Genomic DNA, 22,025 nt, shown 5'->3' with positions numbered 1-22,025 from the left:
ATTGAAAAGGAATATTTTATAGAAAATCTTGGCTATCTTTAAAAATATATAAATTTAATAAAATGTTGGATGTCAGTGGTCTTTCAGTGAAGTGCCTCTGTTTTGTATCTTTGAAATGATTTCAGTACACTGGGTTACAAACAAAAGATGACGAGGTCAATAGGATGCAATTTGTAACCACCTGTTTGAAGGACAGATGATCATTTTGGCCAATATGTTTTGGTGAATTGAAATCCCAAGGACAGCTGCACATGCCCCTTCTACCTGAAAAGGTAAAATAAAAAATCTAATGCAATTGAGGAACCTTTCAGTTTCTGTGCTTTTTATTCCAACCCCTAAAATATGGTCATGCTAAGATATGTAGGAGTTGTTGTATCTTGTGCTGTTAGATCTAAATTGGCATTAGACTCTTGATATTCTGTTTCATACAAAAACATCAAGCAGGAGTAACTAAAAACTATCTGCAGATAAAATATTGCACTAACTTGTGAATCCATTGAAAAATTGACTTGGATTTTATTAAACATTGACCTTGACCTTTTAACTATATAGAGGGAATGAAATCCTAAAAGATACTGCTTATATTATTCATTTCTTGTATTTATTCTTGAGAATACATATGAAAATTAAAAAAAAAAAATTGAGGAATATAATCGTTCTTGTTGTTGATGTCTATGGTTTTATTGATGATCTCATGCTTTTAATTGAAATTTGGCAAATTGCTCTGAACAGTTTGTCTGGAAAGATTGCTTCTGGAAGAATTGTGTAGATTTGAAATATTGTCTGAAAAGACTGAATATTTGACAAGCCTTCAACACCGAGTAAAACTGTTAATCATAGAATCTCTGGATGTGTGTGATAGGGCAATTATAATCAGGGATTAGAATCTGAAACCTGGAATAAACGAGGTATAATTAAAAAAAAATGGTAGATACAGCTATTGAAGTTGAATCAAGTTGAAAAAAGAAATTACTTTTATTTACCTTTTTTCAGGATCACTTGGAAAACAATATGGAAATAATGTACCCAGGAGAAAATATAAGGCCTATGAAAAAACTAGAATGAATAAGGCATTCAAAGCTGTAATGTGTGGTAAAATGAATGCCCAGGAGGCTGCTAAAAAATTTGGTGTGCCTAGGACTACATTATATGATAAAGTGTTTAGAGAAAGAGCAAAACATCCAAACCGAAAATACATTTATGTGGATCAATGATGTGATTTTTGTCTGAATTATAGAAAATAAATGTTGGGTTTTTACAAGTGTTACATTTGTATTCAATTGGAAATTTTTCAAAGGAGGCTTGTTATTTCTTGAACCAATTCTAATTGGTTAAAAAAAGTCCAAACATAATATCATTGAAAGATATACATGTACTTCTTTCATTGATGGACTTGGACACCAACTACATTGTTTTTGCCTTGTACACAGATTGTTTTTATGATTGAATAGGTTGTTTTGTGTATTCTGAACTGGATTTGGATAGCCTCAACAGTGATTTTTGAACAGTGTTTTTTGGTCATTTTTCCAATTCTTTCCTCACTTTTCTAGACATTTGGATTAAGAGTTTTACATATATGCATTGTATTGACACAAGTTGTTTATTGAAGCTGTATGTGACCAGTATGTTTGTTGTATTTGTATTTTGTTACCGTCTCACTGATATAATAGATACCTAGTTACTCCTTTTATTGATATACATCAGTTTGTGCAAAGAAATGCATCCACTAATGGACCACTTTTTGAAGTTAAATATGTTGAACTCTATTGTAGATACCACTGAAATATAATTAAACTGGAAACTAGCCTTCTTTTTTTTTTTTGTCTATGGAGAGACTGGAATATGATTAAATTTATGTTGTTCAGAAATAAAGTTCTTAACATGTTTTCTAGACCAACTTAAAAATGATATAAATGATTACTTGTTTGGCTTCTTTCAGATTTGTATAGAAACAGACAGGGGACTTATATCCCTAAAACCAGGAAGAGGTATAGGGATTATGACAAAACCAAAATGACTTTGGCATTTAATGCTGTAGTAACTGGTAAAATGAACACAAGAAAGGCTGCATTAGAATTTGGAGTGCCTCCGACTACATTGTACGACAAAATTAGAGAACTAAGAAAAGACTGTTGACAAAATGTGTAAACAAAATAGAAAATTGTCAATAAATTGTTGCCTTTTTCAGTATATTTTACTGCATTGATTGGAGATGAGTCTTTCTGGAGGTTAGATTGAAACTGTGTTGAACTATTTGAAGGGTGCATTTTTTAATGACCTTAAAGGGATTACAAGTAGTGTTTTATAAGCCGATTCGTTAAAAACTGTAGAAGACAAGCTTATGCAAACTATTGCCTATACTTGAAGATATTTTCATAGAACTATTAACAGCATAACTGTTTCATAACGAAAGCTGTAGAGAGGGATAATTATGAAATATTTTCTGTTCTTTCAGGGAATAGGGGAACGATGTTTAAAACCAGGCTGTCTAAAAATGCTGGTAGAAAAGGGAAAGACTACAAGTGGTATACTCCTTCTGATCTTGAAAAGGCAGTGGAGGCTTTTCGTAGTGGGAAAATGAATGGCAGACAAGCTGCCGAATATTACGGTGTTCCTGTGGGCACAGTTTATGATCGTGTGGCAAAAACAAAACCACCTTCTGTTAATTTTCAGCATGAATTGTTGTAAATGAGAAGCAAATATGACAATTGGAAGTTGTCTTGTAAAAGAATAGTGTTTTGTTTTGACTTGTTCTGAAGAGTTTCCATAGGAACTCGGCAGATCCTTTCAACAGTAGAAAGGATTTGCATTTTTGAAATACTTCTGAAAATAGGACTTATTTTTGACTGTGAGTCAAATAAAATATGTTGTTTACCAGAAATGATATTCTGATTTCCTTAAGATAGTTAATGTGCATATCAGTATAATTAACATATTTTAAATTAAAAACAATAGCAGACAAATTTTTCAAGTGCATTTTGTAACATTCCAGATTCAGGGAGAACCCCAGAGGCTGCTAGAATGTACAAACAGTATGATGAAATGTCCCTGCTTAGAGCTGTTGAAGCTGTTGTCACGGGACGTATGACACAAACTAATGCTGCCAAAACCTTTGGTGTCCCAAGGAAAACTATTCATTATAGGCTACAAAAAATGAGAGAAAGAAGTGGTTCTAAAATAGAAAATGACTGAATATATGGGATGAATTTTAAAGAATTTTATAATGGAATAGCAACAATGAAAACAAATTTTGTTATTGAAATTTGATTGGATATCTTAACCTTGTGTTGAAGACATAAATGTTCTTTTATTGATTTTCAAATAAAACTAGTCTCTATCTTAGTCATCAGTGATAACTTCATTTGAATATAAAATGTTTGTTACCCAAAATAGCAGGAAAGATGCCAGGGGATATGTAAAAATAATACAGTGTCAGAGTCTTTTGGAAAGATGGTTTGATATGAATAAACTTCGTTGGATATTCTTCATTGAAATATACCCCATTTCTGATATTCCAATTGCAGTTTAATGTAGCAGCAGTGAATTTCATTTGTGCAGGAAATTATATTATGGCCTGTAGTAATATCTTGTCCAATTGGTTAATGTTTTGTCGTTTTGAAAAAAAATTTGTAGTTGGTATTTTTGGTATAACTCCGAGAAATCTGTTTTAATTTGAAACTACTCGAGTGACTCTGTTCAGCTTTGCTTTCACTTTTTATTTTTAAGAAATGCAAAGTGATACATTGAAGTTCAAGTCTAGATTTTATCAGATCAGAAATTATCTTGAGAAAATGGTGATTAGAATTGAGTGGTAGACTAGTTAATTGTAGCTGAAGATAAAACACTTGCTAGTTACAACACGAATAGACTGAATTAATAGCTGCTGATTATTAGAATTAAAGTCTGATTTAAAAAGGCTTCATGGTTGTCTGTTTGCATGTTTTGTGCTTTGTTGCTTGGTGATAACATAGTTTTTAGCTGGATTATCCAATATTGCATTCTGTTTTTTCAGATTTTCTACAAAAAAGTAGAGACAAGAAAAACAAATTGCAATACAGGAAGAAATACAGTGAGGAGACATTACTGAAGGCTCTTGATTCTGTAATCACTGGTGTTATGTCTCAGACTGGGGCCGCTAAATATTATGGAGTGCCGCAACAGACAATATTCAGTCGTCTTAAAAAGATGAGGTCATATCCTGGTGCTCAGGATTGAAAAAAAAAAAAAAAAAAAAATCGACAAAAATACTGACAGTCTCAAGTACATATGACATTGTTTATTGTATTGAAGTTTCTAAAGTACTTTTATTTTGTGGACATGTTAAATTGAAATAGAATATGCTTTCAGCTATGTCAGAACCAGAAATATCTACTGTGATTGACTTGAGAAAATGTAAATAAATGGAATAACAAATATTTGGTTACTCTACTTTTGTTCATGATTGTTTGGAATTTTAAGGTTGTTGAGATCATTGAGTCCAAATTTAGCATACATTATAAACAAAAACAGTAAAGTGGTCAGTGGAGTTTTCTTTGTTCAAGGCATCAAGAATTTTTTTTATTTGAAGTTGATGGTCAGTCAATCTTTCTCAGAAAAACAAATGTGTGATCACGAAATAATAGCTGGATTGCAATATTTAGTATTTAATGTTAAGCTAACAAAAAACATCTTTGAATTCAAGCTTGCAATAAGACTTCATGAATACAAGATAAAAACATTGTCAATGTAAATGTTGAAAACTATATTTTCAGAGTATGACAACCTGTTGAAACAAACTAAGGGATCACGTAGGAAGTACCGAAAGTATAGTCATGAAGATCTTGAGAATGCAGTTACTGCTGTAGTATCGGGAACAATGTCTCAAACAATGGCTGCAAAGATATACAGAGTTCCTAGGCAAACAATTTGGCATCGATTAGAAAAAGTGGGAGATGTTTTTGTCAGAAAAAAGTAGTTCTATTACTTATTCAATGCCTGATTATCATAAACTGACAGTTAATGAAAACAGGATGAATAAATCCACAGAAAAAATGAACAAAATACAATATGGATAATGTTCAAGATTATAAAATTTTCTCATCACAAACTGTATCTTTCAGAACCAATGTTGTTCAAGCGAAGCAAACGGAAAGTTCCACCAAGATACCGTGAATATGACGAGGAAAGTTTAAGACAGGCCATTCAAGCTGTTTTTTCAGGGAAAATGACTCAAACCCAAGCATCGAAGGCATTTGGGGTTCCTCGTCAAACTATCGGCAGTAGACTTGATAAATTGAATAAATCAATGATGTAGATGCTGAATTAAATAAAGAGAAATCATTAGATGAGTTGACACCCTATATTGTGAATATGCTTATTTCGAATTCTGTTTCATGAACGAGTATTAAAATGATTTCATTCAACAATCACTTCTTATTGGGACCAAGCATTTGACAACAGAAATGTTAATGTAGGGAAAAGTGCACAAATATTTAGTGGTGTTCAGAAATTATGAGATAAATCAATTATTTCCTTGTGAATTGATGGATATAATTTGAATTGTAAAACACATGTGTATTCAGCTTTCTGCTTACCTGCATCTTTCATACTTTCTGAATAAATATAAAGTCTGATCTAGTTTGTTTATTGGAAGAAATAATGCACATGATGAAGGTGTTGTCTAATGTTTTCAATATTTATCTAGGGTCAGAGGAATAGTAATGGGAATCTGATGGTTTGGAATTTTGTAGTTTTGAAATGAGAGGACATGTGTATGTTGAATTTCTAGATATTTAGAATTTCTTTATATTGATAAACAAACTCATTAAAAGATACTAGTTGCAAACACAAAAGTAATGAAGTTCATGTTGAAATGATGGGTAATTTGAAGAAGAGTTTTCATTTACTGGAAATAATGAATAAACATAGAATAACAAGCATTTTCATATGTAATTAACGGAGATATATTTAGAAATTTAGCAAGTAAAGCTAGGAAGATTTGAATCTTTTTCTTGAACAATCTGCTGTTTGTTTCAGACAATTATAAGACTGAATTTGATGTGGCAGCAACCCATAATAAAATCCAAGTACAACCCCATAGTTATGGTGGTTCGAGACGTCCAAGACGAACCATGGACTATAAAGGCTATAACGAGGCTAATTTAGAAATGGCTTTAGAGGCAGTCATGAGTGGAAGAATGTATCAAACCCAAGCAGCAAAGACATTTGGGGTTCCTCGTCAAACTATCGGCAGTAGAATTGATAAATTGAATAGAACTAAGTAGATGCTGGAACTGAATTTAAAAAAAAAAATTGTTTCGATGTGTTGAATCAGACACCCTATGTATTATATTGTGAATAGGATAATTTCAAGTTCTTGTTTATTAATTAGTAAATGATGTGATTCAATAATCACTTCTTATTGAGACATAATAATAGAAGCATTGGACAATAGAAATGTAAATGTATGAAAAGTGTGTAAAGATCAAAGTTAAAGAAGTTATTTACTTGAGGAAAGTAATGAGATATTGATAAATTGAACATCCATTGATAATGGATAGATGTAATTTAAATTGTAAAACACATGTGTATTCAGCTTTCTGCTTTTCTGCAGCTTTCATACTTTCTGAATAAATATAGAGTCTGATCTAGTTTGTTTTATTGGAAGAAGTTGTTCATGAAAATGGTGTCTTCTATGTTTTTAATACTAATGTAACTTTAGAGGAATCATAATGGGTATCTGTTTGTTTCTAAGTTTGTAGTTTTGAAAGAGGACATGTGTTTGTTGAATTTCAAGAAATTAAGAATTTTAATTTATTGAATAAATACTAGTTGCGTATGCAATAGTAAGATGTTCTTACGAGTTTTGTAAGTTTACATTTACATATGTTGATATTGGATGGGGAATTTGAAGTGGAGTTTTTCTTTTATGGAAATAATGAATTAATGTAGAAAATAAAGCTATTTCATATGTAGTTATAGCAGATATAGTATGAAATTTAGAAAATAAAGCTAGGAACATTAAATGGTTTTCTTGAACAATCTGCTGTTTGTTTCAGACGATTATAAAACTGAATTGGAGGTGACAGCAGTACTTAAAAAAATTCATGGACAACCCCATAGTTGTGGAGGTTTAAGAGGATCAAGAAGACGCAAGGACTATAAAGGCTATCATCAAGCTAATTTAGAAATGGCTGTGACGGCAGTCATGAGTGGAGAAATGAATGCTATACAAGCCTCACATTGTTATGGGGTCCCTAGTAGAACAATATATGACAGGGTTGCCAAAGCTAGAAATAGTGGAAAGAAAAAGCAAAATGAAAATAAAATCAGTATAGAAGGAATAATAAAACCTGAAGACTACAAAACGGACTCAGACTATACTTTTATATCCGACAATAAAGAACAACAGGATAACATTATTCTGGAAAACCCTGAGGATTATAATACTGACACAAACTGTACCGTAATATCTGATGACAAAGAACAATATGATTATATTGTTGTTAGTAAACTTGAAGAAGACGATGATCTGTGACAAATGACGAACATTTTTTAAATGAAATATTCAATATTCAATTTAAAAGCAAGGCCTTGTAAAATGTCTAACATATTGCTCACTCACTAATAATACTTGACAATTAATAAGCACTTCTTTTGACTATGAAAGCATTGTTTCAAGATTTTAGAATAGATTCATGGCATCATTGCAATTAGTGTCACTGACTTACTTAAAAAAAAAAATAATGACTTCCTTTCATATTGACTGATTTTTCATATTAAATGTTGTCCTTGTATTTATATACATGTATTTATTCTACATTAAAGATAACTCATCTTTTTCTTTTCTTAAATCTGAGTTGAAAAGAAATTACTGTCATTTGGATAGTCAGTTTTTCAAGATTTGAAATGTTCACTCTGAAGCAAATTGATTTGGTAAGAGCTTCTGATGGGTTTGAAACTAATGTTTAATTAGAAAAGGCATTGATGTTAAGCAGCAAGGAATTTCCGAGTGATGTTGAATTATAGAATTTTTCTTTTTGTATTGGCTGTTCATTGGCTTGACTTTTTTTCCCTGGTAATTATGACTTTAATTCTTTTTCCTGATTGATTTTATGGTAATCATTTTCCATGACTTGCTGTTTTTCCCTGATAGATTTTATGGTAATTAATTATGAAGAAATTAGAGTTAAAAAATATGTTTTACATGTCACAGTTGTAGATGATATAGGTTTATTAATCAGTTCTATTGGTGTAGTTGTGACTTCAGAGTTTAGCTATTAATTGTATTTATAGTATTTTTAAAAGTTTAAATGAAAAGGTTTATTCCTTCTGCCTCTGACCAAACATAATCATTGTCTGGGTGTATAAAGAACAAATTAATTATAAGCTATTTGGAAAAAACAAATACAACTAGTAGTATTTTAATATGGTTAACATATTCTTTCAGATATGAGGATTTTGTCAGTAGTAAGAACCCTTCGTCCTACTAAGAGAAATAATCCATATAGTGATGCAGACTATCAGAATGCTCTTCATGCAGTTGTGAGTGGGACCATGAATGCACATCGAGCTGCAAAAACATTTGGTGTACCTAGAATGACTATAGTTGATAATTTAGCTAGGATAAAGAGACGAATACAAAAATTCCCTTGACTTGATAGTTTGAATTCTGTGGTTTATACGGACATGCAACAGTTAAAAAAAGATGGGTTTATGGAACTAAATTGAATTTTTCATTGTATTCATGGAATAAATTTATAATTTACACGTTGTTGGTATTGAGTATAGCAAGACAAGAATGATTTTATGTGCAGTGAATGTGTTTAGATGGATTGAGTTGCTCCAGGGAGTTTGTTAATCAACAATACTTTGTCACAAGAGCTGTTGGGAATATCTTTTAAACAATGGGGAAAAAATGAGCATGGGAAGATTCTATTTTAATTTGACATAAATTTAGACAGACTTTATCTAGTAATTAGATAAAAAAAAAAAAAAAAAAAAACTCTGGTACTACAAGAACTAAAATTGTCCTTTATTTGGTAATATTCGATTGAACTTGGTTAATGGTTGATATCTGTTTCAGAAATGGGTATATCACCGAACAAGAGGTCTATGTTGACTCAGAGAAGGAAGACATATAGTGAAAATCAAATGCAAATGGCCATTATTGCTGTGCAGAATGGAACTATGAATCCAACCAGAGCTTCTCAAGTATTTGGTGTTCCTCGACAAACTATAGTTGATAGATTGAATAGATTGAAGATAAAAGAATAATGGGCTTATTTTATTGCCCCAAATAGTCAAGATCAAATACTGTGCCTTAGGTTGTAAAAGCTGTTCCTTGTTCAAAAGATTTTTTCTGTGCTGCTTTCCTGTATCGAACTGAAAAAACTTGGTTTTTAACAAGAGAATTTGTTATACTTGCATTTTCACTTCTTTCAAATATACCCTGTATCTTTCAGTGGAAGCCATAAGATTTGCAGTTGAAACCCAACCAAGAATACGATATAAGCCTCAGGATTTAGACCTAGCAGTTGAGTCTGTTTCATCAGGGAGAATGAATCCAACTCGAGCTGCTAGAGTTTTTGGGGTTCCACGACAGACAATTATATATAGACTTGCCAAAGTGAAGACATTAGCAAGACCTGGACCTAAGAAATAAATGCATATAAAGTGCATTGTATTCTCACTATTGGTTTTCTGTTTTGTGTCTTTGAAGAGAAAGATTTGAGTTCAAATACTTGATGGCATGTTGACAAATGTGTTCCCTTAGTATATTTATTGGTATCGGACTGTGTAAGCATTGTGTGTAAAATGGCTGGAATATATTATACCACTGAAAATTTCACAGTTGGAAAACAATATAATGAGGAAAATTTGTCTGTTTCAGATTATACATTGAGACTTGATCATCAGTCGAGACGTAGCAGGAATTATGATCCCTTGTATCTGGATATGGCTGTTGACAGTGTTTTAACGGGCAAATTGAATCCAACACAAGCATCAAGGGAATTTAGGGTGCCGAGACAAACTATTGTTAATAGACTGAACAAAATTAAACCAAAGGTTACGCCTCAAAACATTAATGCAGTGTAAAAGTTGTACTGTCAGTGCTTGGAAGATTAACTATTGATTGCTGTGTAGAATACATATGGTTTAGAATTTTTTGTGTAATACATACAAGACATTTGGATATTAATTCCAATTTAGTAGTTCTTGTTCTTTGTGGGTGTGTCACTGCGTTTCAAGGATTATTGTTCAAATTAAATCTACACAATCCTTAATAAATATGTAAACATTTGGTGCATGAAGTGGTGCTTTGGTTTATGAGGTTATATCTTTTATCTTTGTACTGGAAATATTATAAACAATATTATAATTTTGTCCACTTTGATATCTGGTACTGACTTATTTATTCCTGGTGTTTTATTTAAGTATCAATTATGAAAACCTAAATGGACATTGTATTGTAACAGTATGGAACAAAGTTTGAAAATGTAAACATTGTTATATAAAAGATAAAAAATGAAAAAAACTCAGTTATGTTTTTTTTAATCTATATATCAAGCAGAACTTGTGACTTGCTGTACTTAAGGATGTGTAAGTGTACATAGATTTCGTAATACTTGACTGTTGATGTACATGTGCACTGAATGCATATTGAGTTTATAAACTTTTGATACTGTAAAAGCACAATTTTTTTATAAAAGATTTAATTTCGTTTATTTCAAGGAAAGAATATATCCACGAAATTAAAACCCATATGAAAATTTAACCTGCATATGATATCGCTTCCATTTACTGAAAACCACAAAATTAGATGCACATGAAATGTTATATAGAGAGAAAACCATGAATTTTAACCCCACAAAAATTAATGTTCTACAGTTGTTGCACATTAAAGATTTAAATGCTATACTTTCTTGGTAATACATGTAACTGTACTTTCATTTACAGTGAGGCAACAAGTTCCAAGGACTTTAATTCCCAAATGCAAGAAATATAAGAAAGTCGATGATGAAGTATTAGAGAAAGCTGTAAAGGAATATACAAGTGGGACAATGACCTTGTTTGCAGCAGCAAGACATTTTAATATACCAGACCATACAATTTATTATCGTGCTAAAAGATCAAGAATTAGAAAGTCTAAAAAACAATGATTTATAAATGGAAATCCTTCACATTTGTTTATTGATAAAATGTGCCAATCAAATTACTTACAAATTAAAAATGCTGTAATCCAGCTGTGTTGTGAAATAACATAAAAAGTTTTGTCTTTTTTGTCCAATTGCATTGGCAGTTACCCCAGATCTTTTATCTATAATTGATGGCATATGGCATATGTATTTCTGTTCATGGGATTAAGTTCCCAGTTTTGTTATATTTTGGAAGGATTTTGGTTTTTGAAAGTGAGCTATGTTTAGTTTATAATCTTTGTGATTGAAAAAGGGGGGGGGGGGGGGGTTGTGAAACGTGGATAAATTTTTCATTAACCATGATTGATTCATAATTGTCTTTTTGACAAGACTACTCTATTATTTAAAGGATTCTCACCTTTTGTCCACCAAAAACCATAAGATTTGATGACATCGAAATGCACAAACCTGTAGTCTCAATTCATATTGAAGAATTTAAATATATTTCAGCATCTGTAAGGATAGGAAGACAATACAAGAAATACAGTAAGGACCAATTAGCCAATGCAGTAAAGGCATATAATGATGGTCAAATGAACTTGCCTAGTGCTGGCAAACAGTTTGGGATACCCATGAACACTATCTATTATCATGCTAGAAAGCTTAAAAAATCTACAAAGAAATAACTTTATCATTATTGGATAGTTTTGTCTCCATTTTTCTGCTCTTTGAAGTTGGAATGTCTATAACAAAAGAATTGGAAGTTGATTTATGATATTCTTGGCATTTTACACAAGAATCGAGAATCTATTGGACCTTTTTCTAGTTGTGTACCTAAAAGAAAACAATTGGCATGAATGTTAGTGTATTTTAAGTTTATATACATGGGATTTTACACAAAACAATAAAATGATTTATAATCTGCTTACATTTGTCCGTTTTAAGTTGTTTACTGAAAAGAAAGCAACTTACATTAATTGTATTATATAATTAGGTCAATTTGGCTCTTATGTGTAAGCAAACCTGCAGATTAAAAGTGATTTTGTGTGTTTCAGAGTCAGTACTTTGGAGAGGTTATGGATACAAGAATTATAGCGAAGACAGTTTAAATCAGGCTGTTCAGGCTTGTTTAGAAGAGAAAATGACATTTCGTCAAGCTGCCAAATATTATAATGTACCTAGCCATACTGTTTACAGAAGAGCTAGAAAACTCAGAGAAACAAAAAAATAACATTTGGAAAAAGTATTTGAATTGATACTTTATCTTGTTGACTTGTTCTAGATATCACTTGCGTTTCAATATTAGTACGATATTGAAAAAAATTGTGAATTTTCTGAAAGATAAAAAGACATAGTAAAACCATGTGAAATAGTCCTTATCAAAGTGATTGAATTGTGCTGATTGAGGCTTAAATTAAAATATTGTTTGTTTGCCCTTTACCGACCGACCCTATCAATTCGTTCCGCCTAAAAATCTTTTATTTGTATTTACCAGCAAGATTTTATTTTATTTTATTTTTTCGTTCCTACCAAAAATCTTATATTTGTATTTCCCACTCAAAACTTTTTTACCGGAATCCTCGGGTTTTATCTTTACGTATAAGGTCCAGTCCGTTTGGTATCACCTGAGCGTTTGACATGAACACTTGCATTTAAAGTTTCAAAGCATTTGTTTGAAATCGATGTTGAACGCTTTCTGAAATCATGATATGATACGTTACTCTGTACCTTTAAACTTAAAGAGCAGGGTTCATTTACAAAAAAGTTCGTTTGATACAAAAGTATTAACATGTGTACAAACTAATTTGTAAACGGACGTTGTATTCTATGTAGGGATGGCCTTTTGTGATCCGCATATCAGAATGATTATGAGGATTATGTTAACGATGCCGCTAAATTATTTATATCTGACGTGAACCAAAAGTGACAAAACCCTGTAGAGTGGAGAATATCTGGCAGTAAAATCGCCAAGTTTTCCATACAAATCATTTATAAATGTGATGCAAAATATGTGACAATTGAGTTTTAAGTCTTATAGCATTTTTATTGGAAAAAAAGGCACACACGCAATTTGTAACACTCTAGGGAATTTTTCTACTAGTAATATATGTCTGCCCGGACATTATCTTACCAGTACAAAGTTATCTCTTATATAATTTTTTTTCAAAACAAATAGTACCAGCGGAAAACTTATTTGCAAAAACAAAACGGACAAACAAAATGACATTATGCAGATTTTGTATCTATAAAATAAAATATTTTACCTACCTGCCTACCCATGACAGATAATATACCGAGCCAAGTTATTTTATTGAGGAAAAAAATAAACTATTTTACCTACCTACCTACCCTGTTTCAAAACATAGGGTCGGAAAAGGGCAAACAAACAATATTTTAATTTAGGCCTGACATGTTGCTTGCAAAAAAATTAATTTTTGATTGTGACAGCTTATGTTATTTGTTGCAATAAACTTTGCATTTACTTTAAATTTTTTATTGTTGGCTTATGTTAATAAGGTTTCTTGGGTGACTGTCGTCTTAGAAAAGGATGCAAATATTAATAGATTAGAGGTAAATCATGTGAAGTGATTTTAATATCATTGTCATGTTTTGCAGTGGGTTGTGTTTGACATCTAAAGTAATATTTGGGTTTTAGATCTCTTCAGAATTAGGATGTACTATGATTTAATTCTAGTCTTTGTTATAGATTGCTGCCTCTACATTTCTATCTATTTTCTGTATTTCAGACTTGAGGCGAACACAGTTTTTTCGAAAAGGATACAAAAACTATAGTGAGCATGACTTGGATTTGGCAGCTTTGGCATATTTAAAAAAGGAAATGAATTTAGACACAGCAGTAGAATTTTATAAAGTTCCTCGTATGACTGTTTACAGAAGAGCAAAAAAATTACAATCAGAAATGATGTTACATTCTTTTTGTGATGTGATTGAGGATAGGAAATAGAATTTGACTGTTTTTGACTCTGCTTTCTATGGAATGGGAAATGGGACACTTTTTGAAGAAAATTTGTTTCTCCATTTACGGGTTGTATATAAAACACGAGTTTAATTGTACATGTACTTAAAACCAAAAACAGTAGAAATCAAAATCACTGAACTTCCAAAATGTAAAACTGTACTCTGTATTTCAGGGGTCTTTTTGACAGGGAACATGCAAAAGAAAGATCGGAAAAGACATTTTTATAAACCAGAGAACTTGGAAAGGGCAGTTCAGGCTGTGAAAGCTGGAATACTGAATACTTATCAGGCTGCAAGATACTTTAATGTTCCCAGAGGAACAATATCAAATAAAATATATGCCAGAAAAACTAGGGCAAAATAAATTTAAAAATTCTTCACGACATAAATGAAAATTTTTTTATTTATACAATTATAAATGAATAACTTGGATTTTTTTTGTCAATAAATTAATCGAACAGAACTGATTGTGTTTAGTTAGTATTTTGTCTTAGAAGGGAAAAGAAATCGGGACAATATATTTTGATCCTTTTTTGTTGTTGTCTTTTTTGATCAGACAACAAAATATGGTGATTGAATTCTTTCACAGAAAATTTGCGAGTCAAACGTTTTGCATTTCTGAACTTGGCATTGAGAAGGAACTTGAAGAATATCTTGCTGGAAATGTAGGACAGATGGAAGAGTTGTAAGAGAAAATGTCTCATAATTCTGTTTTGAATGATTGTTTACTTCAGGTTTATCATAACTGATGTTTTGGTATATATTTTGAATTTAGGCTCATCCTGATTTTGCTGTAATATTTGCCAATATACATTAAAACCAATTCATCCATCAGCTTGTCTCTCGTTTGTTTGAAGTTAATAAAAAAGTTGCAAAACATATTTTTGAATTCAAAACTGGGATTTTCTTTTGTAGATAGGCGTAATGAAGATATAGTCCTATATCAAATAACAAACAAAATTTAAAGCATCCGTTCTGATACCCTTTTGCTATATTTCAGACAATACAGTACAGGACTGGGCTCTTTTGAAGTCCATGATTCAAAGCAGTAGTTGGACTCCTAAGAGATACAGTTATAGCCAAGAAAATCTAGATAAAGCTGTTCAGGATGTTAAAGCGGGGAAAATGAATACTTATCAAGCTTCTCGGCTGTACAATATCCCTAGATCTACCATTGCAAACAAAATATATAAAAAACCAAAGACTTCCATCTGAGAAAATCAAGTATCTCGTCATTATGTTATCTCTAGATCTACCATTGCAAACAAAATATATAAAAAAGCCAAAGACTTTCACCTGAAAAGAAGGACATATAGAGCTGTATTTTTTGATAAATAAACAATAAAAGAGAAATATATAATTATTTAATTAATTATATCATGGCCTCTGCTGATCTTGCATTAAAAAGGAGAGAATATGATACACATGAAGCAAAAAAACATAACTTTATAACAGATTAGATATTTGGAAAAGTATGAATATTTCAGCTCAAAAGTTGGAAATGTGACTAAATGCATTCGCAAATTAATCAATCAAAAGTAGGGAAATTTGGATGTTGAGTATTTGAGGTTTGAGTTATAGTTGGTTTCATTTCAGCCTTTTTTTCCTTGCCAAAAAAATCCTTCCTATATTTGTTAAAATTATGTTATATGCATGAGATAGAGTACACACGTACTCTCAAAGTGATTATGTATTGACACATTATGTTTTGGGAAATTTTTTTACATTTACTTGTGAATGGTAAATGCTGCTCTAGATCTGCTCTTGATGGATTGTTTCTAATTAAAAAAAAAATAAAGCTCAATTTTGACTCTAATGGTTAATAGTAATTATGCTTTACAAACAAGCTTTGGTTGGAACAGGTTTGCTGCTCAGTGTAGTTATAATTGCTAGCTCAGTTGTGTCTGATTTGATTTCTAGCGCAATCACAATTGTAAGCTCAATCGTGATGGCTGTGCTGTTCAGTTAAGCTTTTAGCTTTGTAATGTAATAACTGACTGATTCATTGTTGTGTGTTGCTTTGTTGCTCAGTTTTGGTGTACAGATGGTCCTATCTCTTGGAAATAATGTTGGAATTTTTAACATTTTCACAAATATCTCGGATTTCGGTCTTGATTTAGAAGATGAATGAAATCTTTCGTATGTAATTCAGACTTCCTTCTTTTCAATAAGAGGAGGAGAGAATTAAAGAAATACAGAGATTACAACCCTGCAGACTTGGAGAAGGCAGTAAGGGCAGTTGAGTTGGGAATGATGAATACTTATGAAGCTAGCTGTCACTTTAATGTACCAAGGGGCACTGTTGCTTACAGATTTTATAAGAAAAGTTACACATCGAAAAAATGAAGAACTCTTTTTGTTCTTTTTTTTTTTTTTTTTTTTATCAAAGATTAACATTAAAATGAAATGAAGAATTTTTTCCAGCATGGTTTATTGACATTACACTTGGTTATAGGATGAAGTTCAAATAATAAATATATACAATTTGACAAATTTGTGTAATGTTTGCTTGTATGAATATTTGGTTTTCATGAAGTTAGTACTGGACAAGAACACAATATTTGTTTCTTTCTCAACATTCTGGACAAGAACAAATTATTTGTTTGTTTCTTGGGTTGGTTTGAAAATTGGAAAATGATAAAGTTAGTTGATTATGAAATGCACGAATAAAATGTGATAACTACTAGAAGTTACCATGACAACAGAAAAAGATCCTCCAAACCTCAGAGAAATGGAAACTTGTAGAGAGTAAATGAAAAAAGGAATAAAATTTTAACAAAATTAATTTGTGTATTTCAGTGTGTATAGTGAAAACAAAAAAGACTAGAAAGAATTACCCTAGGAATGCATTAAAAGAAGCATTAGAAATGGTGATGTCAGGCCAAATGACTGCACACAAAGCGGCTAAAGTATATGGGGTCCCAAAAAGAACTATATATGCGAGGCTGCATAAAATTAAAACTGAGAATCCAGTGGACATATTAAAACCACTCAATCATCCATTTTATTAAATTAACTTTGGACAAGAATCTTGTACTAAATAGAAAGTGAAGTGACAAAATTCTAACTAGAAATGATCTTGTGAAATTCTTTTATTTATGGATATTCTATTGCAAGAACATATTTTGTTTGCTTATTATTACTGTTACCTGATTGTGTTGTACCTTTGCATAGAATATTGAAAATGTTGTACAATTGCATAGAAAAGCAAGTTGAGACAGTTTATTTATTTACAGTAATTTACTAAACCTCACATTGTTGTAAGCTCAAAACTTTGTTTAATTAAAGCTACTTAGTGATGAATCTTTTTAAAATTTTATGATTAGCAGAACTCTTTACTTTTATCAAGGTTATTGGAAAACTGGTCTTTTATATCTAGGCTGTGCAAAATGGTTTTGATTTTCTGTTGTTGTGAATACCAGTCAGTCATACAAAGTTAATCTTTTTTTTCAGCTGTTAAAATTTTTATTCCCCACCTACGATAGTAGAGGGGCATTATGTTTTCTGGTCTGTGCCTCCGTTCGTCCGTTCGTTCGTTCGTCTGTTCGTTCGTCCTGCTTCAGGTTAAAGTTTTTGGTCGAGGTAATTTTTGATGAAGTTGAAGTCCAATCAATTTGAAACTTAGTACACATGTTCCCTATGATATGATCTTTCTAATTTTAATGTCAAATTAAAGTATTGACCCCAATTTCATGGTCCACTGAACAAAGAAGAAGATAGTGTGAAGCTCAGGTTAAAGTTTTTGGTCAAGGTAGTTTTTGATGAAGTTGAAGTCCAATCAACTTGAAACTTAGTACACATGTTAACTATGATATGATCTTTCTAATTTTAATGCCAAATTAAAGTATTGACCCCAGTTTCACGGTCCAGTGAACATGTAAAATGATAGTGCGAGTGGGGCATCCTTGTACTATGGACACATTCTTGTTTAAAATTAAGAAAAAAAATCATTTCAAGCTAATAATTTCCCAGAAAAGTAGTCACAGTTGAAGAGACTTAAAGCAAGGAAAATATCAATAATTTACTAAAATATGCAAAGTTTGTGATGGAGAATAATCTCAATAACTTGAGGGGGCTTTTTAATAGCAAATATGATATGACAGTTGGTGACAGTAAATACTCTGAATAACTTGAGGGGCTTTCAAAAAATTGCAAATTCATCATTAATACATTATAGTTTAATTGTGGCAGCCAAGAAACAATGTTCAAAATTTGATTTTTTGTAAATAATTTTTCAGTTGGGAGACCGTCAAGGAGGGGTGAAAAACGACGAGATTATGATCCTTTGAAATTACAAATGGCTGTAGAAGCTGTCAGTAGTGGTTTAATGAATCCTAGTAAAGCAGCTGCCTACTTCAAAGTACCCAGAGCTACCATATATCTCAGGATGAAAAATACTGGAATGAGCAACCTTAATAGTGGAATAAGATAGATTTATCGGACAAAATATCATCTTGTTTGCTGCTGCAGTCTCTATTTTCATAGTATAATGTTGCATATATGGACAGTTACATTTGTAATTGCATTATACATACATACATACATCATACTTTGAAAGTTTTATAGTGACAGTTGTGCATGTACCTGTTATGTCAACAAAAAATGATTGGATAATTAGTATTACAATGTACTTCTATAAATATGAAGGGCAGGGTTTTGGAAGAGGTTTTGAAATGATGAAGGGGTGAATAAACAATATTTTGAAAGACGGATAATTAAATGTTGAAGTGCATGTTACGGATTGCTTGACAGAAACTGTTTTCATCATTTTATTTTTGTCAATAATTTTTCAGTTGGGAGGCACTCTCGAAGAGGTGTAAAACAAAGAGATTACGACCCTATGGATTTACATATGGCTGTTGAAGCTGTCACAAATGGTTTAATGAACCCGAGTACAGCAGCTGCTACTTTCAAAGTACCAAGAGCTACGATATATCTCAGGATTAAAAACACTGCAAGAAGCTTTGACAATGGAACTAGATAGGAATGCTCTCTTATTTTTGGATGGTCGACTATAAGTTTGTAATTTGGAATAGTGTTTTATCGGTATTGAAATTTTGCACCATGCTCTGACAATGGAACAAGGTAGAATTGGTCTCTTACTTTTGGATGGTCAACGATAAGTTAACAATTTGAAATAGTGTCTTGTGGCAATTTTGCCCCATCAAGCACAGTTTATATATAGTTGTTGACTGATGCATATATCTTGTAATATAATGCCTGCTTTCTGTTGATGTCTGATTTGTCTTCAGTTTATGATTATTTTAGTGAATAATTTTAATAATATATAAATAAAAGGGTGGGGCTTTGTATTGTAAAAAGAAAGATGTCTACATTCCTTTATGTTTGTGTATTTCAGTGCTTTCAAGAAGAGCATGTCCAAGAAAAGGCAAGAAACAACGTGTATATAATCAAAATAATTTGAATATTGCTGTGCAGTGTGTGAAATCAGGTGCTATGTCACTACGTAAAGCTGCGCTTTTTTATGGTGTCCCTTTTTCAACAATACATGCAAGGATAAAACAAACTGAGAGAATTATTGAAGATGCTGCACAGCAATAAAGTAGCTAATATTTGTAATAAATGACTGTCTGTAGGAAAAGGTTTTTTTGGACTGTAATTTATATTTTGTATACAACTATTGCATTTGTTCATTTTGTTTAAATTAAAATTTATTTTCTTGTGGTTTTGATTAAAATAAATCTTTGAACTACCATAATCTTTGTTGAAGTTTTGATTAAATTTGAAAGCTATATATATACATTGCAAGTCAAATTCTAGGAAGTCTGAATTGCAAGTTTTTTAGAGTGGAGAATAAGGAGGATTTTCCAGCTGATTTAAGCAGTATATCAGGTTCCTTGTATTGAACTTCTGTATAAGTACCATACTTGTTAGGCAGTATAGAATTTTGATATTTTCAAATAAGAGAAAATCCTGTTTCTGATAAATTTCTATATTTGATGCTATTTCCATGTTTTTCAGTTGGAACCTCCACTAAAATCAATAGGAGACCGAAAAGGTTAAAAGAATATGATCAACATAATCTCCTTTTGGCTGTTGAATTGGTAAAATCTGGCAATATGTCGCTTCGTAAAGCAGCAAGATTGTATGGTGTTCCTCCAACTACAGTCTATGACAGACTTAAAATGAACAAATTGAATTCATTGAAATGATGTAAAAGAAGGGAATAAAGAATTATTTGAACTTTTATCTTATATATTGTGAACCTTGTTTTTTTATGTCTGGAAATGGTGAAGCATAAGATAATATTTTATTCATAGTGGTAAGAAAAGGATGGTTTTAAATGGTTGTCTCAACTCATTATCTAACCTTGTTCTTGTTGGTGTAGTATTCATATCATGTCATGTTATCAAAACTGAAAGTATGTGGAATTTTTGTGAAAATGGAAAGAAATCATTATAGTGAGAATGAATTCTAGACTTTGTGATCTTGTAAAAGATTCTGGTTTTGACCAGTATTTACACATTTAAAAACGTTGCCTGCGTGAAGGATACTTTGATACGCCGACACACTTCACAGATCTTGTTTTTCTGAAGATGTCTCTAAATAAAAACTTTTAAATAAGAATGTGAAATTTACCATGAATTAATATTTTCAGACTATCTATATCAGATGGGGAGTGGACTTCCAAGGATAAAAAGGACCAGAACATATTCACCAGAACAGTTGGCTCTGGCTGTTGAAGCTGTCAACAGTAAACAGTGTACAATTCGTGCTGCACAGGAAATGTTTGGTGTTCCCAGATCTACCATATTTGGGGTTATTTATAGAATGAAAAAGAAACTTGGGCTAATAGGGCAACCAAAACAATAATTGAGACTACAGCTTGTTAAAATGGCACCAAAGTAAAATGAAAAACTGCACATTATACATTATGAATTGTTTTAATTCAAATATTCATAATAAGGAATTAACTTGCTATATTACTATATATATTTTATAAAATTGCTGATGAATATGGATAAATATTCAAATTAGTTGTTACTATATGTTTCAGAACAGTTTAAATTTACACGACAAAGGAGACGAGTTTTGAGAATGGATTATAATGTGGAGAATCTACGGAAAGCAGTTGAGGCTGTGAATGCTGGAGTAATGAGTAGTCGTCAGGCTGCTATTGCATTTGGTGTTCCAAGATCTACTGTTTATCTAGCTGCAGTCAAAGCAAAAACTTTTGAAAAGTTCTAATTTACTTCTAACATCTTGTTATTGACATGTTGAAAAATAGAGACTTTACCTTAATATTGGATTCTTTTTCGATTTTACTAGTATATCCCAATGGGATTTTGTCATGATTTTAAATAATTTATTTCTAAAGTAGTATATGAATTTTGAGACAATTTGTTATTTTAGTTGTTTAAAAATGTGGTTTACTGAAATAAAACTTATATTGAATATAAATTATAATCATTTTGTATTGCCTACATTTGAAATAGAATATTATTTGAAAAAAATTAATTGGAAAAAATGTGGAGTTGCTCATTGTTGAAGGCTGTACAGTGACCTATAATTGTTAATGTCTGTGTCATTTTGGTCTTTTGTGGATAGTTTTCTCATTGGCAATCATACCACATCTTCTTTTTTATATTGCATGGAAAATATAATTAAGAACAGAAATTGGTCAAACAGTTGAACTTGATTTTATTGGCTACGAGCATTCCATGAACTGAATCTATTTATGTGTGAAATTGTTGTCCCTTCTGTACAATAGCCTACAGTGTGTTTATTTTTGTATGAATCTTCTCTTTTTCACTTTCGCTTTTCTTTTGAGGATAGTCATCAGGTTTTCTTCTGTTTTCAGGTTCATATTCATGTAGACGGCCTTTAAAACAGAAAGTTTCATACATGAATTATGATAAAACAAATATGAATTTGGCTATTGCTGCATTGGTGAGGGGAGAAATGACG

General features: G+C 31.4%; 1 protein-coding gene across 47 annotated transcripts in view; it reads left to right on the top strand.

Moving 5' to 3' along the window:
• LOC143083055 (uncharacterized) overlaps positions 1-22,025 on the top strand; it is a 174,971-nt gene that overhangs the window by 30,667 nt on the left and 122,279 nt on the right. Inside the window, exon 5 of one of the 47 annotated variants that reach the window (XM_076259236.1) lies at positions 21,115-21,518. The exons of 24 other annotated variants lie outside the window; for them this stretch is intronic. In XM_076259236.1, coding sequence (XP_076115351.1) covers positions 21,115-21,305 — 191 coding nt within the window. In that variant the 3' untranslated portion in view covers positions 21,306-21,518. 22 more of the 47 variants (XM_076259216.1, XM_076259227.1, XM_076259237.1 and 19 more) reach the window with 22 other exon arrangements.

The sequence above is a fragment of the Mytilus galloprovincialis genome, chromosome 7, assembly GCF_965363235.1.
Source record: "Mytilus galloprovincialis chromosome 7, xbMytGall1.hap1.1, whole genome shotgun sequence".
Classification (NCBI taxonomy): Eukaryota; Metazoa; Mollusca; class Bivalvia; order Mytilida; family Mytilidae; genus Mytilus; species Mytilus galloprovincialis.
The sequence above is the reverse complement of the archived record's forward strand: the minus strand, read 5'-3'. Positions and strand labels throughout refer to the sequence as shown.